The sequence below is a fragment of the Mytilus trossulus genome, chromosome 6 (assembly GCF_036588685.1).
Source record: "Mytilus trossulus isolate FHL-02 chromosome 6, PNRI_Mtr1.1.1.hap1, whole genome shotgun sequence".
In the NCBI taxonomy this organism is placed as follows: Eukaryota; Metazoa; Mollusca; class Bivalvia; order Mytilida; family Mytilidae; genus Mytilus; species Mytilus trossulus.
In genome coordinates, this window is record NC_086378.1 from 20,624,869 (window position 1) to 20,638,240 (window position 13,372).

The 13,372-nt window shown below is 32.0% G+C and overlaps 1 protein-coding gene across 1 annotated transcript in view; it reads left to right on the forward strand.

Moving 5' to 3' along the window:
* Nucleotides 1-13,372, forward strand: part of LOC134722400 (uncharacterized) — a 111,764-nt gene that overhangs the window by 17,479 nt on the left and 80,913 nt on the right. The window contains exons 2-5 of the mRNA XM_063586019.1: nt 4,234-4,355; nt 6,465-6,655; nt 10,787-10,896; nt 11,681-11,737. Of these exons, the coding sequence (XP_063442089.1) occupies nt 4,279-4,355; nt 6,465-6,655; nt 10,787-10,896; nt 11,681-11,737 (435 nt within the window). The 5' untranslated portion in view covers nt 4,234-4,278. The remainder of the gene's footprint in view (nt 1-4,233; nt 4,356-6,464; nt 6,656-10,786; nt 10,897-11,680; nt 11,738-13,372) is intronic.

A 13,372-nucleotide genomic window follows, 5' to 3' on the forward strand; every position in this document is an offset into this window, starting at 1 on the left:
AAAAGAAAAAAGAAACTGGATATTTTTCACAGAACTCAAAATATTTCAGTTCACAAATATTTATGTCAAAATCAAATAAAATGGAAATATCCTTCAAGAACTCAATATTTTGATACTAAAATAAACTTGAATGCTTTGTTGTTATTTAAAAAAAACCCAAAAAGGTGTAGTCCTTAGGCCATGGTTTTTTAATTTGTTGGTTTACAGATTTTCTCCATGAAAAAGTTGGGTCGGTCCGTCAGGAAAAAAAATAAAAAAAAATCTTTCAAGACAGAAACCTGATAAACAAAATAAAAATATATTTCACCTTTCTTATAATATGTTTGTCATACTATTTTGTCATCATTCTTAAATTTTAGTTTGATGAAATATTATTGCTCAGCTGTAAAAATCGAATGACATTATTTTTTGTGGAATAATTTCCCGTAAAAAGGGGGGTACACGGTCAAAGACAGTGATCTGGAAGGTTTTTTTCACTATGGGCCCAGGGCCCCCCAAAAATAAATTCAATGGGCCATTTAAAAAAATAATGGGCCATGTTGTCAAATGAGTGGGCCATTCGAATTGACTTCTTTAAAAAAAATAAAAAGTATCATTATTTTTCTCATGTTTTGAAAAAGAGGTGTTGGTACAAGTTTACCTTTATGATTTTAAATAATATTGTTCCTGTGATTCTGTAATTTCAATGAATATACAATAACTTCTTTCAAAACGGACAATATTAAAGATAAACCTTTATTTACAATGTTTAAACTGTTACTGTTGCCTTGGCTTGTTCATGTTAATGTTTTTTTTAACATTAAATTTGGGTCTTCGTCGATACCATACTCATTCCAGACGTTCCGTATTAGAGGAGATTTCAGGAATGTCCTCTGCACTTCTTGTATTATTATTATTACTTCATCAAGATGACAAGAATAACAGTAGAAAGTACCATTAATTGATAGAACAAAACAATAATTCGCTGAAGTCATGTTTACATGTCAAAACGAGCCAAAGACCAAAAAATGACAAGGACAGTTAAGCGCCTTTTATGGAGACAAAAACTATATTCATAAAAAGGGTTCAGGGGTTTTCAATCTAAATAATAGCAAGCTAAACTAAATTAAAAGATTAAAAGATTATTATTAGAGTTAAATCTCGTCTGTAATAGCCAAATTTCACAAATGTAAAGTTGTTTATAAAAAATTATATCATGAATGATGGTTAATTGCGTTTTTGGGGTTTTTGGGGTTATCAGTTAAACCGCATGGTTCTATTATTACCATAGGAAAACACCCGAGACGTTAAACCGCATGGTTCTATTACCATAGGAAAACACCCGAGACGTCCTAAAAATTTATAGGTGCTCCTATGATTGGAGGAACATTATACAGTTATTCACACACATGGCGGCACGGAACACGATCGGAAAACTATTTGACGATATCTAAACGTTTCGAAACGATGTGAAACATATCGTGCGCCACGTGGGCGCTTACATTTGTCACTCTATGCGCCATTTCTTGTGAATATGCGCTATAGGCGCAGGGCGCACGTCCTTCCCGATCACTGAAAGACGGAAAAAAAATCGTCATTTCGCAAACAAGAACAACAGATGAACGTCTGAAGCTCGTAATCAAAACTTGGTGAATAATAATAAGCACAAAAACTGATAAATAAAATAAAATGTAAAAACATCGTACCAAAATAAGTTTTAACACACGTGTCAAAAACGTAATAGACTCATCCACTGGAAAAACGAGAATATCAGGTTAAATAATCTGTTGTCATTCATTCCCGTTTTTTTTTTATCCAAATGGACGATATTTTTTTATTATCTATGAAACAAGAAAATATGAAATGATTTGTTAAAATTCAGTACTTTGACTTGATGTCTTGAACTTCCACTTGTCCACATTTGGACAAGTCTATTTCTATGAGAACATGCATCTGACGGACTGGTGACAAATAAGGGAAATGAACTTATTGTGTAATTGATTTTAAACACAGGTTTCGTTCTGCAAAATTATTTGTGCAAACGACATTTCAAGGTCATTAATAATTGATTTGTCTATTTTTAACTGGAAGTTTCATTTTTTCACAACATAAATTTTCACCACTTCTGTTAGTGATTAATGCATTTCATTTCATAAAAAAGGTTATTTTAATTATTTTTCAGGGATAATGCATTTGTTAGGGTCAGCGAGAATAAAAAAGCATGAAAAGTCAATTTTATTTTTATTCTGGAAATCGACAAAATCGGGTATAATATATATGATATTTGGTATGCAGTTGCACATCTCATTTATATGAAGTTTGCTAAGCTTAGTACCTCAGTCATGTCAGACAAGATAGGTTCATTGACTTTGAATATTTGCCTAACTTATTTAACTTGATAAGTATTGCTATTTAAAAGCCAACATTTGCATAATCAAATTACAAAAAAGTGAGACATTTTCCTGTGATAACAGTTTATTTTTATTTCCAAGAACACTATATATTGGAACTCCATTGTAAATTGAATTTTTGCTATTATTAATCATTGTCTCCAAAATCGGTAATTTCTCTTCATCTCCGTTCAATGTTATTGAAGTGATCATCTAAAAACAAAAAAAAGAACACAGTGGACGTGGCCAGGTACTTGTTTATCCCTACTTTGCTCTGTTTACATGTATTAGTTTGTGATTAGGTCAGTTTATGGGGAACCACTAGTGGTAGGTCAATGATATTTGGTATGCAGTTGTGTTAGCATTGGCACATCTCAATACCATAGAGATTATTAGGGCCCCCCCAAAGTCGGGTCACCCTATAGTGATCAGTCTGTCAGCCTGTCCGTCTGTCCGTCCGTCCGTAACACTTTGTCTGCTCCATATCTAGAGAACCATTATGATTTCATACTTTCTACTTTACATGTTTATTAACCACCACCAGAGGGTGTGTCATGATGTATGAACAACTTCCTAGGTTAAAGGTCAAGGTAAAAAACTGGTTTCAGTTGACAACCCCGTGTCCTGTGGTGAAGATCGTGTCCGCTCCATATCTAGATAACCGTTATGATTTTATACTTAATACTTAACATGTTTCTTAACCAACACCAGAGGGTGTGTCATGATGTATGTACAACTTCCTAGGTCAAAGGTCAAGGTCAAAAACTTTGGTTTCAGTTGACAACCCATGTCCTGTGGTGAAGATCGTGTCCGCTTTATATCTTGAGAACAGTTATGATTTCAAATATTATACTTGACATCCATTTTAACCAACCCAGAGGGTGTGTCATGATGTATGTACAACTTCCTAGGTCAAAGGTCTGTCTGTCTGTTGGTCTGTCCATCGCTAACAAATTTGATTCACACTATTTTGAGAGGACAGCTGTTATTATTTCATACTTTATACCTGACAACCATTTTCAACTTAACATATATATTAACCAACACCAGAGAATGTGTCACAATGTATGCATCCTAGGTCAAAGGTCAGTCCGTCGGTCTGTCCATCTGTTCGTTGTTCTTAACAAATTGTGTCCCCTCTACCTCTCGAGAATGGTTAATTTTTCATACTTTATAATTATACTTGGTGGGTCATAATATATTGAAGGCATAATTCTAAAAATATGTGACAAATATCAATTGGGCAGCACCTTAAAACATATTGTTCAAACATCAATCCATATATCCAGAAGTCACCTTAGAGTAGTCAACAATGAGTTCACATCATGCAGTCATATCACTATTATACAATGAAAGTAAGTTGAGAATATTTATCAGTTTTAACTTAAAATCTTAGAATAAAATCACACATGAGAGTATGTAATAACTTCAAATAATGCTTCATACCTGATTATCCACACAACTTATTTACCCCATGTTATTGACAGTGGGGCCCGCAGAGATGGCTCCCATCTCAATGGTATCTAGTTTGACCCTGTTCCCTGAGTTAATGAGTTGTGGTCTAATTTTATTAGTTTATATGTATTAGTTTGTGTTTATGTTTACTTAAAGGGAACCTTTTATAATAAGTCAATGGTATTTGGTATGCAGTTGTATTAGCATTGGTACATCTCATTTCCATGGTGATTGTTTATTGCAATGTACCTTCAGTCATGTCTCATTGCCCTAGGCATCAGATCATGTCAACCTCAGCATTCCATAAACTGTTAAAATAACTGCTTTTTCAATTATCGGAAATTTTCCAAGTTTTCCTCATAACTGTTCATAAGTTTTTGTCTCAAGATATCCCATGTTTTCATTTCAGTTCAAAAAGATGTAATTAGAGAAGATATATCATAGCTGCAAGAATATGGGAGACGTCAGAATTTTCCACCTTCGTAGAATTGGTCCACCTAAAACACTGCCAATAGCTGTGGATCACATGGAGTATGTATAAAATATTCAGTAGATTCAAAACTCTTTTTAATGTCAAATGCAACTAAAAGTATGTTTGAAGTTATTACCTGCCCACTAAATACATCCATGTACATTAGAACACGAATCGATCATGACTAGCTTCCATTCATTGCAACAGGAGAATACAAATTCTGTAAATTGTGTATAGATCTCTAGATGTTTATATAAACTATCACAATGCAGATTAATTTGGTATCTATAAACTCTGATATATCTGAACCTGTTAGATATACTGGAGTTGCAATCTTCAAGACTGACAAGACTATGCAGAAAAGATTGTTATCTTTTAACCTTGCTTAGCCTGATTAAGCCTCCTGGGTATTTCATCAAGAGCAAAAAGATTTTTTTATGGTATAGAATCACTAATTCAGACCTGGTTAGAAAAAAAAGGTACAAGAATGTAGTACATGTGTACATGTACATATTTTAATCACAATAGTTCTTACACATAGCTGAAATCACATAGCTGAAACTTACACATACTGACATAGCTGAAATCACATAGCTAAAACTTACACATAGCTGAAATTTACACATAGCTGAAACTTACACATAGCTGAAACTTACACATAGCTGAAACTTACACATAGCTGAAACTTACACATAGCTGAAACTTACACATAGCTGAAACTAAGTCAATTTAAGTAAAATATTAGGGTATTTTTGGTATTACAATGTAAATGAAAGCTGAACCACTTGAGATCACCTGTTAAAAGTATCTTTTAAATAATAAAACATATGTCTTCCCTTCAAAATATTAGGGACATATTAATCTACCCCTGTCTATCTTCCATTCCAAATGGGCACAGTTGTATGTGGTATATACATGTAAGGCTAACAGCTCATATAAGCAAGAATTTTTATATTAAATATTTTCCACAAATGACAGATGGTTGAACTTTGTCATATTTAAGTAACATTAGGCAAAGAGGTGCATGGTTTTTCTTTTTAAATTAAAGCTAAAACTTTTATATTAATGGGATTGGAGTACAAATGTATATTTAACGTTTACTAAAAGTAGGTATATTAAAAAGTTAACACAAAATGCAAGGTTAAAATTTTTGATTTCAAGAAATGCTGAATAATATTTTCAAAATTTGAAATGGGAAAATGATCTTTTGCAAAACCTATCTTTCGATTATACAAAAAAAATAAAAAAAATATCTGTATTTTCAGAATTATAATACATGTATACATACAATATCTGTATTTTCAGTAATATAATACATGTACAATATCTGTATTTTCAGTAATATGATACATGTACAGTATATGTATTTTCAGTAATATAGTGTTATGAACTGGCTGTTTCTGTATTGGCACTGGTATAGATTCAAGGTTTGCTGTATTGGCCTCGAGACCCGTAGGGTCGAGGGCCAATACAGCTGACCGAGAATCTATACCAGTGCCAATACAGAAACAGCCAGTTCATAACACTTTTATTAAATGATTATAACAGAATTAAAAACCGGAAGTGAACGTCCCGTATTAGCCCATGGGCCAATACAGCTTTTTCCCCGCTTTTTTCTGTATTGGCCCTGTTTTTTCCGTTTCAAAACTTTAAGACGTTACAAAACATTGCACATCATTTAACCTGTTTATTTTATGACTTTAATTAAAAAATATTATACAAATGTTTTTATGCATAACGATACTTCCAAAGTTAAGTAATGGCGTAAGAAAATTGAAAACCGGAAGTGAACGTCCTGTATGAGCCCTAGGGCTAATACAGCTTTTTTCCCGCTTTTTTCTGTATTGGCCCTGTTTTTTTCCGTATTGGCCCTGTTCGAAGAGCAATATTAAATCTTGATTTATATCGACAGTGGAACGTTTTAAGTATTGCACATGCTGATTTATCCGTATTAGGGCTTATTTGCTCATATCATTTAATAATACAATATATGTATTTTCAGTAATATAATACATGTACAATATGTATTTTAAGTAATATGATGCATGTACAATATATGTATTTTCAGTAATATACATGTACAATATATGTATTTTCAGTAATATAAAACATGTACAATATATGTATTTTCAGTAATATAATACATGTACAATATATGTATATTACAGCTTTACCAACTCTGTCAGTATAATTGGACGAGGTAGAGATTCAGGGGTGGATTTTATCATAGATTCTGCAAATAGAAACAGGAAGTTGTATATATCCAGGATACATGCCAGGGTTGTTAAACAAGATAACAGACATATTCTGTATGATGACAGTCGTAATGGGGTTTTTGTCAACAACTTGAAAATTGGAGGTATGTTATAATTTTTGTTTCTCAAAACATTTTTGGATTTATTTAATATAGTTAGCAGTTGAATAATATGTACATAATATTCAGATGTGGTATTTTTTTCCAAAGAGACAACTATCCTTTTAGAGATCAATTGACTTAAAAGTAATCAACAAGAGGTGAATTTATGGCCTTCTACACAAGCAAAACAAATGCTGCATAGAAAGCTGTAAAAGGCCAAGTAATGAACAATGGAAAACCTTGCAAAAGGGAAATAAGCCAGATTTGGGTTCAAAGAAATAAAAAAAAAAATATGATGTACAGCATCTAAGGACAACTATTGAATTACAGCTTCCTGACCTAGACAGGCAATACAGAATATGACAATTTTTTATGAAAACAAAACTGATACATCCAAATGCTGAAAATTAATGTTTTATATTTTTTCACGTGAATGCCATAATGTATTTAAAAAAGAACATATATGCATCCTCTGTTTGAACTCAATAGATCTGATCCTACAGTACCCTTCAAAAATATCTATTCTAAATGTTTTTTCTCCGATTTCCACACCGAGTACCGCGGATTTCACTCCTAAAATCCTCCAAAGATTCTCTCCCAACACCGTGTGGCTGTTAATTGGTTTATTGCCCATCGGATGTACTTCAAATTAACGACGTGTGACAACATAATTGGATTACCCAGATAATTTACCTTTTAACATTTAATCGATCTTGGTTGCACAGGTGTGCTTTAAAATCACGGTATTATAAATTGAACAAATGTTTTCCTTTCTTTGACAAATAAAGATGTGACAATATCATTTAGAATAAGATAATTATTATTTTATATGTTTTTGTCTTATGCCATTATCTTTAAATTAAAACGTACATACGAAAAAGTATGAAGAAAATACTTGTTATTTTGTGTTTCTATTACAGTCCAGTCAGGTCATACATTGTGTTCTTTCAACAAGGACGATTTTGCCACAATTAGTTTCTTTTATAACTTATTCAAACAATAAGCAATATCGTCGCATTTATTGTTCATTATTTAAAAATCAACTGGCTAATAAAATCATGTTGTTTTTTCGGTAACCCGATTCATCGGATCATCAAGTAAACTTAATTTATTGAGCAATGTAAAATATTATGTTTCACCACCTCGGTACATTTATACAGACTTGAATAATTCAAATTACGAAAAGAAACTGTAAAATGACAACTCTGTTGAACAAAGGAAATAATTTCAAGTGATATTGATAGTGATCATCATTTTCGTAATTTACGGAACGGTTTTCAAATTGACGAAAGTATTTGTATCAATTTCGTCATTTAAATTTGGAAAGTGTAAAAATATTTTCACATTAAAGTACTATAATTCTACCGGTCTCCATGTGTTTGACAAGTTTATGACGCTCAATCATTTTACGTTTACAAAAGATGTTAAAAGTTGTGATGATAAGTAATCCGCTTATCACTATCCTATAGGTCACTAATCCTTTAATTATTAATAAAATTTATCAAACTTCATTATTGCCCATCATAATATTCTATTCCAGTTAAATCAGTCATCATTTTATTTTCAAAATTTCCCAACCGCCTACAATTGGCATTTATTTATCTTATTATTGTCATTTGAATACAATTAATCACCCCGGACAATTTCCATCATAATTCCAATTAATACATCATCAACCGTGAATTTATATTAATGACCATGGACGTAAAACTAATGTTCAGGTCTAATTTCTTTTTTGAAAGTTAAAACATTAAAATTCAAATAGTTGAAGATTTGTTCTCGTTTATTCGGATAAGAATTATTTTTTAAATTCCTATTAATCAATTGTAAAAGGACCTTCTGGAGCCTCAATACGATTGCACAAAAATGTCGTTCTGCAACTTTAGAAACCTTGAATGGAATTTTCCCAAGGTCGTCTAGAAAGGTCACCTGAGTTTACTGGTACGCGATATTATTTCCCGCCCTTTAAAAAACTCTTGCTGAGGATTAAATTTATGTTTACTATTTTTAGCATTTAACATTGTTAAGTAAGTCAAGTTCAAGTTCAATCCAAACTGAGATGTGCATCGTGGAATTGTCTTCGCACGGAAAATAATTGATTTTTAAATCTTTTGTTTAAAATACACAAATTAACATTCATTATACGCGAAAATAAATATTTTACTTAGACGAATTAATGCAGCTGTAGAAGTATTCCTGACGATACCAAAATGAATTATTATCCTACAGAACTGCCAACAAATCGTAAAACGAAAATGCCGTCATTAGCAAGCATAACGAATGGTGAATAATATTTCCCTGTTTACTTGAACATACAAAACTTTCAGACACATAATTTTTATGATTTTCTTAAACTGCTCAGATTAATTTAGCGAAAGTTTCCGGTTATTTTTACACGTCAAGTATGTTCATTTCATAAATAAAATATTAATTTACTGGTGAAGACATCGAGGACAAAATTAAGTAGTTTTCATTTTTTATAAAACTTAAATGCAATTGACAGAATTAACAACAACTTTTTGCTTTTAAATCTTCTATTCATTCCAGCAATTAGATAATCGTAAAAAGAAAATGCCGTAGACTTACACAATTATTACGGGGCTATTTATTATGCCTAATGAATGGTGAATAAATTTTCCCTTTTACTTGCATATATACAAAACTTTTAGACACATAATTTTTAGATAAAGACTTTAACTTTGAAGTAGAATATTTGGTTTTTGATATATTCCACTATATTTTATAATCCTTTTTTAGCTCACCTTGACCCGTTTAGGAGTTATTGCCCTTTATAGTCAATTTTTAACCATTTTTTCGTAAATCTTAGTTATCTTTACAAAAATCTTCTCCTCTGAAACTACTGGGCCAAATTAATCCAAACTTGGCAACAATCATCTTTGGGGTATCTAGTTAAAAAATGTGTGGCGTGACCAGGTCAACCAACCAAGATGGCCACAAAGGCTAAAAATAGAACATAGGGGTAAAATGCAGTTTTTGCCTTATAACTCAAAAACCAAAGCATTTAGAGCAATCTGACTTGGGGTGAAATTGCTTATCAGATCAATATCTATCTGCCCTGTTATTGTCAGATGAATCTGACAACCTGTTGTTGGGTTGCTGCCCGTGAATCGGAAATTTTAAGGAAATTTTGCTGTTTTTGGTTATTATCTTGAATATTATTATTGATAAAGATAAACTGTAAACATCAATAATGTTCAGCAAAGTAGGATCTATAAATAAGTCAACATGACCGAAATGGTCGATTGACCCCCTAAGGAGTTATTGTCCTTTATAGTCAATTTTTAATTAACATTTCCACTGATACTTCTGGGCCAAGTTCATTATAGATAGAGATAATTGTAAGCAGCAATACTGTTTAGTAAAGTAAGATTTAAAAACACATCACCATCAACAAAACACAATTTTGTCATGAATTCATCTGCTTCCTTTGTTTAATATTCACATATACAAAGGTGAGCGACACAGGCTCTTTAGAGCCTCTAGTTTTTTTAAAGCAAGTACATAAAGGTAAAGATATTTTTAGATTGGCTCACAAAAATACGAAAATATTTTGACTTATTATTACCACAAATTAAATTTAATTAGTATAAAGGACATTTAAAATTACACACCTTTTTGACACTTAAACTGATACAGTAGACCGGAAATATAATTCTTTATTACTTCAACCTTTACCTGTCAGGTAATCCAATTACCCATTCAGTCTGTGCAGGTAGAGATCAAAGTAGGATAAGGGCAATTAATTCCTCTGTGTAGAGAGTGAGCTTGCTATCACAATAAACATTTACCTGATTTTGGTAGAGATTACTCCCAAATTCCTCCCAACATTTTGGGAGGAATATCAGAGTTTTTCGGAGTAACTCCGACATTTTCCTTGGTGTAGGGTGTGGGAGAGTTGGTACTCTTGAAGGGTACTGTAAATATAGTGGTATGGGTTTTACTCATTATTGAGACTATACATTGACCTACATGTACAGTTGTTAGTTTCTGTGTCATTTGGTCTCTGATGGAGACTTACGTCATTGGCAATCATACCAAATCTTCTTATTTTTATATATAATTATATCACAGGAGTTATTTATGACTTTTAACCCTTGTGTTATTTTTTTCCAGATAGCACTCAGTTAAATGAAGGTGACAGAGTAACCTTTGGTCACCATAATGGTGAGAGTCTGGCCATTGGTACAAGACTTCGACAACCTGATTCAGAATACCAATTTATAGTGAGTATATACCATGATGATGTCAAAAAAATATTTAAAGACAATTATTTATTTATTTGTTGCAGCCTGTTCATGTTTATTCCCACAAAACACAAACATTAAAAAAAATCAGAAGTAAAATAATCTTTGATTTGTCCATCCTTTTGTCTGTCCTTCCATGTGTGTATTTAATGAATGTATTCAATGAATGTATTCATGATAGTTTCCCTTGCTTGATTGGCAGGATAATAATATAGATAATAAAGAGAAAAGTTTTAGCAAATGACTTTTTCAGATTACCAAATTTTGACTCCCAATTATAAATTTTTCTGACAGGTGACCTTTTTTTATTACATGGTAGTCGGTCAAATAGGAGCAACCAATAGAGGTAAAATCAAATATGTAATTGGTGCAATTTGGGTTGAAAGTTACTCTTTTCAGATTATCAGTTAATTTCCCCAAAAACTATACCAATTAAAAGCTTGATTGTAATTCATGTTCTTCTTTATGTTGCTTTTACTTGACGGAGTCCATAATGTCGACACAGCACAGGTAACATTTTGTAAATATGTTAATTCAAGAGTAAAAAGTCTGTGATATGAAAATAGTCTATTACAGGTTTCATTCCACAAGAAGCAAAATGGTTATGTTCATTGAATCTACAAATATACAAGTTCGTAATAATTTGGTTTCTGTCACAAAACACAAACAAACACTTGTTTTATACAGGTAGTATTTTTATTACCTCAGTACCTTGAAAGGACAAATGACTGGTTTAAATAAATTATTCTTTTGAAATTTTTAGTTTGAGAAATGCAATTGTGGACTGCAAAACCAAAGGCGACAGACAGCCATGGGATCAGTAAGTTAATTAGGATATCAACAAGTTATATACGAAAATATTTAGATTTGGTATGAAGACATATTGGTCTCCAAAATTGGGATTCAATAATGAGCAAAACACATACCCTAAAGTAAAATTTTAAAGTCTTGAAAGCATGACAAAATGTGAAACAATTTGAAGGAAATAAATGGCCTGTGTATTTGCCATACATACAAAAATATGAAAATTTCCTCATTAAAAGAAGAACATACTTTATATTGCCTATATGAAGAGAAAAAAATATAGTGTAAAAAAAAAATAACAGGATACATACATATATGTACATACAGATTTTCTGAAGATTTAAAAATGCATGTGTATAATCAGATTTATTAAAGAATTGACTTAATTAAATAGGAAACATATGTACTGATAATTGAATAATTGATGCATGCTTAAAGTCTAGATTTCATGCATATTCAGGATTTGTTGAACTAATAGTATTTCAGATACGAAATAAAAATGAGACTAGAGATGATGACTTAACACAGTGCTTTGTAAATTTGCTTTCTTGTAATGTTTGTTTTTTTAACTCTTAATACTTGTAAAATATCTGCTCTTGTTTTGTACTGTTATATAAGCTACCGTGGATTCACTTATTAGCTCACCTGACCTGAAAGGTCAAGTGAGCTTTTCTCATCACTTGGCGTCCGTCGTCCGTCGTCCGTCGTCCGTCGTCCGTAAACTTTTACAAAAATCTTCTCCTCTGAAACTACTGGGCCAAATCTAACCAAACTTGGCCACAATCATCCTTGGGGTATCTAGTTTAAAAAATGTGTCCGGTGACCTCGCCATCCAACCAAGATGGCCGCCATGGCTAAAAATAGAACACAGGGGTAAAATGTATATTTTGGCTTATATCTTTGAAACCATAACATTTAGAGCAAATCTGACATGGGGTAAAATTGTTGATCAGGTCAAGATCTATCTGCCCTGAAATTTTCAGATGAATCAGAAAACCTGTTGTTGGGTTGCTGCCCCTGAATTGGATATTTTAAGGAAATTTTGCAGTTTTTGGTTATTATCTTGAATACTATAATAGATAGATATAAACTGTAAACAGCAATAATGTTCAGCAAAGTAAGACCTACAAATAAGTCAACATGACCAAAATTGTCAGTCAACCCCTTAAGGAGTTATTGCCCTTAATAGTCAATTTTTAACAACTTTTCGTCATGTTTTTGTAACTTGTACAAAAATCTTCTTCTCTGAAACTGCATGGCCAAATATAACCAAACTTGGCCACAATTATCATTGTGGTATATAGTTTAGAAAATGTGTCTGATGACCCCGCCTCCAAACAAAATGGCCGACATGGCTAAAATTAGAACATAGTGGTAAAATGTAGTTTTTGATTTATATCTTTGAAACCAAGACATTTTAGGGCAAATCTTTAAGATTTAAATGTCCATTAGAATAAGATCTATTCCCTCACAAATTATCCGATGAATCCGACAACTTGTTGTTGGGTTGCTGCCCTAAAATTGGTAATTTTAAGGAAATTTTGCAGTTTTTGGTTATTATCTTGAATACTATAAAAGATAGAGATAAACTGTAAACAGCAATAATGTTCAGCAAAGTAAGACCTACAAATAAGTCAACATGACCGAAATT